Below are 5,000 nucleotides of genomic sequence, written 5' to 3'. Positions count from 1 at the left end.
TCAAAATTCGACAAAAACCCTTGGAACTCTGAGGCTGACCTGTGCTGATGTGTGGTGTTGGGGTGCGCGCGGCACTGTAAAGGTGTGATGGATCAATGGGAAGCTCCATGTAAAAGCTGCTCAGGTTTTCCCTTACTACGCATGAAGTTGGACGGTAAGAGAAGGCCGTGCAGTATGCAGAAAGACTTGTTCTATGGTAGAAATCTAGAATCTTCTTCCTGTAATATGTGAAAAGTTATGATTAACTAATTCATCATAATCTTTGAAATCTTCTTACTTTATGTGCCTGCTGTAGCGAGAGAGTGATAAAAAAAATAATGGCTATATATTTCTGAGAAGTATATGGAGAAGCACATACAATACTCCAAAATTGTATGTGTTTCAAAAATTACAAACAAAGAGTGTGAAATAATGAGAAGCTCTGAAAATATTTCACACAAAAAGTATGAAAAATTGAGATACTTTGAAAATAAAAAGTGTGAAAAAAAATAGTTCTGGAAGTATTTCATATAAATTAGTCAGAAGTTTCTATATGAGAACAAGGTTGGTACATTAAGTCATAGAGTCATATAATCCACTTCTTTTGGACATCTCATGCCCCTTTGCTCAGCACAGTAGATTAGGCACACATTACTGTATGGCATTGCTGCAGCACAGAATTGAATTTTTCATCAGTTTATACCCTACTGATCACTAACTGTCTACTTACTTCCTCCCATTCATAAGATATGCATATATATGAAAATGCATTATGATGAAAGACAGAGGAAGGTTGTAAAAAAAAGAAATATTTTCATTTCTAATAAATGGATTCTATATAAAATTAAGAACTCATTTACCAAAGCACTACATTGTTTGCATAACATTCACAATCATAATGATAAGTAAGATAAGTTTTGATTCAAGAATTCTCATCTGCTTCTTCATGTGATATAATAGTTAATGTTAAAGTCAATCAATAAAGTGGTCTAGATAGTTTTCAACTATTTTTTGACTTATTGTTGCATTGATGATCATATCTAATGTAGCTTCTCTGTCCCAACTGGAAATAAATTCCTATAGTAAAAATTTTCATAAGTAGAGTGGCGTGAGGAGAAAATATGTAGGATAACTACCTACAGATCTATGGTTTCAAGGCAGTTATAACACATGATGAAAATCATTTTGTGATCTTTCTAGTTTTGGGTTTTGAGGGTATGTGATCACATCATAATGGCCTAATGTTGCCAACCAATATATCTATTAGGAAAGTAGCAGAATCCTAATGAGATAACCAGATGGAACAAGACTACATCTTTAACTTGACAAGAATATCTTACAAATATGATATATCAAGACTTCTTCATCCTGTGTAACCTTAAAACAAGAGGAAGGTCAACAAAATCTTTTCAAAACCTCATTTTCAACTATTGATTAAAAACTTTATCCTCAAGAACAGTTAGTTCAACATTAAATCACATACCTATCTTTTTCTGTTAAGGGACAAATGTCATAACCATCCCAGTAGTCTGTGCACGAGTCCAGTATTATGTCTGCCGTCCCCTAAAAGCAAGAAAACAGGACAAGAGATACACAGAGAGTGTTGAGTTAAAAATGATTTATCTAGCTATATTACAGGCACACATAAATATTCATATATAGGTCATGTTTCAAAATAAATGGGTGACTGTAATTATCAAAAGACTGTTAGACAAGCTTCATGAAGGCAATCATATATGTCTAAACTAAAGCAATGCAATATGAACTAGAAGATACAGGTTCCTGGTTGCTGGCAATAGTCACAGGGAGGCTTGAATTCACTTATTTCCCCTATTTCTTTTTATTCTTATCACTATTACCACTGTTAATAACAGTAAACAAATAATGATAACAATAATTATGGTATCTTTGATGATGATAATAACAGTACCAGAAAAAAAATAATTCCAATGATTTTCATAGACCTAAGAGTGAAATGGTTGACATTCTTGACTAAAACAAACATCTCTGATATGATACAGTAATAATATTCTAATGAACTAATCAGAGAACATTTGCGTTCCACATATGTGTCATCTTTTACTAGGTATTCTAAATAGCTTATAACAAGATTAGAAGAAAATGTAAATGAAAACAAATATAACTCTACAAGCGCATAACTTTAATTCTTTCACAAGTGCAAAGAGATAAGTTGAAGTTCACAGCTTCACTGCATACATACCTGTGACATGAGTTCTAATTTGCGTGAAGCTCTGTCTCTCATCAAGACCGAGACCATGTGAGGGAACGGGAACTTCAATTTGGTGATCATGAGGGATTTGGCAAGACGATCTTTACATGCCATGTCTGGGGGCTGGAAGTAATTCACTTTAACATTGAACTTGTCACAATAAGGACAGATACATATCATTGCATCCCATAATGTAAATATAACAATATGTTGCAAGTTTTATGAGGCACTGCCACACCTGCCACACTCACCACATGTCTGAATGTTGATAACTGATGCTCCAGTTCAAATGGCTCCTGAGCTTGTTCACTGAAGCCTATCTGCTTCGCTAATTCACACAGGCATCTGGATAGCAGCAATACAATGAACAAATTTAATACATATATATAGGAGTGTGTTGTGTTAAATGTGTTGTGATGTGCTGTACTGTATGTATTGTGTAGTATGCATTGTCTTGAATGTGTTGTGTTGTATGTGTGTGTTCACAGAAGCATGCATATATAAATTCCATTTTTATAAAAGAACAAGCTTTAATCATTTTGAATATTCTCTTTTTAATGGGCATTTTTGCCCCTGCACCTTATAATTTTGCCTTCAATAAAACATCCATGCAAATCTCTTAAGAGGAGATCATAATTTAGAAACTATTTACAAAAGATTTGTGCTTTCACTCAATGCCATTCTTATAGTGGTGATAAAACCAGACTCAAATATAAAGTACATCAAAATATAAACCAAGTTAACCCTTTAACTGCTTTGTGTGTTCCAAAAGATTTTTCTAAACTGATTCACCTCTTACATTGATTCCTACTTGTCCTACTTGTCTTTTCCTTCTGAAACCTCTGACGACAAAACCTACAATGCTTGTCAACGCTCGGCTCATGTAATTATCCACTGTCCGTACTATGAATACATCTAAGCTAGGGACTACAACTACTGTTAATGGTAAATATGAACAGCCTTTCCACATTATATAAGATAAATCCCAGTGTCATAACAAGGTACAAGTATATCAAACTGCCCCAACAATGAAATATAAAACATTAACAGTTGTATGCCTGTAAAACTAGGGTCCCACCAGTCTTCTTTGTCCTGGGATCCCTAGACAGCCTCGTCGAAGTCTGGCCAGCTACAGCGTTTGACTGATCAGCTGACCTGACTTTGGTGAGGCTAGTGTGACCCTAGCTTGAAATGCACCCTTTGATTTCTGCTGAACTGTTTAGAAAACTAAATTCTTCCACACAGTGATGAATACTTATTTTACGATAAAATAATACCTTTTGGATGGGCTACCTCTTAGGACAGCAGATCATATAAACATATTTTGCTGATATCCTACAAACAAAAATAAAATATATTGTCATATACTGTTGGTCATGTTTTTTGTGTGCGTGTTTGCAGTTAAAGAGTTAAAGCTATATTTCAAAGTTTTGAATTTACAAATAAAAATGATATTCCAAAAAAAAAAAATTCTGTAGTTTCTATTTCTTTTCTTTTCATGCATTCAACTGAGTAATTGTACAATAACAATAATAACTATGATAATGATTATGATAATAATAATGATAATAATTATAATAATAATAATAATAATAATAATAATAATAATAATAATAATATTAATAACAACATTAATATAATAATAATTTTAAAAATAATAATAATAATGATAATAATAATAACAATACAACTATTATTAATAGTAATAACAATAATAACAATACTTATAAAATTCATAATAACAGTAAAAGAGAGAAAAGTACCTACTTCTTAAAATCAATAACATAAGTAGAAGAAATTTATCTAAACACTGCGATAAAAAATGTCAATTCTGTTCAAAAGAGTCTACAGATAAACCATAAAAATACAACTATTAAAAAAAAGATCATCAATAATTCAATGAATCACATACTACATAAATAAATGATTACATGAAAGTGATTAGAAATACAGTAAATATCTCAAATACTGAACCTTTTTATATTCTGTAAAAAAGCAGTGAGAGTGTTCTCTACACAAGAGAGCAGAGAGGAACTTGCAGAGAGAGGGTGGAGAAGTAGCAAATTTCCACACATACTAATGAAAATGAAAAGTGGCATACCCGCGACTGCATACAGGAATGTCCATATGCACGTGACGATGCTCACACGCATAATCTACATTGCTGCTAACAAATGAGAAAACAAATACCTTAAGAATCTCATATGACATAAAAAAAGAAGAAGAAGGAATTAATAAAAACAAGGTAAATCAAATGGGCTTTCAAGAAACAAAACAAAAAACAGGTTAGAAAAAACACATTACCATAAAGTAAATCACAAATCACGGGGAAACATAAGACTGAGCATGCAAATGACGAATTCCCCAGAGCCAGATATGTGTACACCACTGACCTGATATCTAGAACAAAATCCAATTTTAGCACCGATTCTTAAAATACATCTCACAGTTCCAAGTGCTTTTTCTTGGACTGACAGTTGGCAACATACTTATAACCTAAAGCCAATAAATATAACCTACAGCCAATAGACAGTCTTTCATTTCCAGAATCCCACAAGTTCACTATCCTACGCTAAAAGCACGCAGCTCCTTTACCTGTTTAATTCTAACACTTCAAAATAGTTTCACTCTATAAAGCATCATGCATTTTAAGACTAATATCATCCTGTTAATTTCCTGAAACCATAACTGGAAAATAAAATGCAACTGTAATAAGAAATGAAGAGTAATGTATAATATACTGAACAGGAAGAAAATCATTCCCAATATCCTAGTGATTGAGTAAAAAAAG

The 5,000-nt window shown here is 32.6% G+C and overlaps 1 protein-coding gene across 8 annotated transcripts in view; it reads right to left on the bottom strand.

Moving 5' to 3' along the window:
- The window catches only part of l(2)k05819 (transmembrane protein 94-like protein l(2)k05819), a 38,480-nt gene that overhangs the window by 24,377 nt on the left and 9,103 nt on the right, over window positions 1–5,000 (bottom strand). For 6 of the 8 annotated variants that reach the window (XM_070130794.1, XM_070130798.1, XM_070130792.1 and 3 more), the window contains exons 12-16: window positions 4,311–4,376; window positions 2,461–2,554; window positions 2,201–2,332; window positions 1,463–1,542; window positions 40–218 (exon numbers count right to left, since the gene is read on the bottom strand). In XM_070130794.1, coding sequence (XP_069986895.1) covers window positions 40–218; window positions 1,463–1,542; window positions 2,201–2,332; window positions 2,461–2,554; window positions 4,311–4,376 — 551 coding nt within the window. The remainder of the gene's footprint in view (window positions 1–39; window positions 219–1,462; window positions 1,543–2,200; window positions 2,333–2,460; window positions 2,555–4,310; window positions 4,377–5,000) is intronic. The other 2 variants (XM_070130793.1, XM_070130799.1) reach the window with 2 other exon arrangements.

The sequence above is a fragment of the Penaeus vannamei genome, chromosome 15 (assembly GCF_042767895.1).
Source record: "Penaeus vannamei isolate JL-2024 chromosome 15, ASM4276789v1, whole genome shotgun sequence".
NCBI classification, from domain to species: domain Eukaryota; kingdom Metazoa; phylum Arthropoda; class Malacostraca; order Decapoda; family Penaeidae; genus Penaeus; species Penaeus vannamei.
This window is presented reverse-complemented; position numbering and strand designations above follow the sequence as displayed.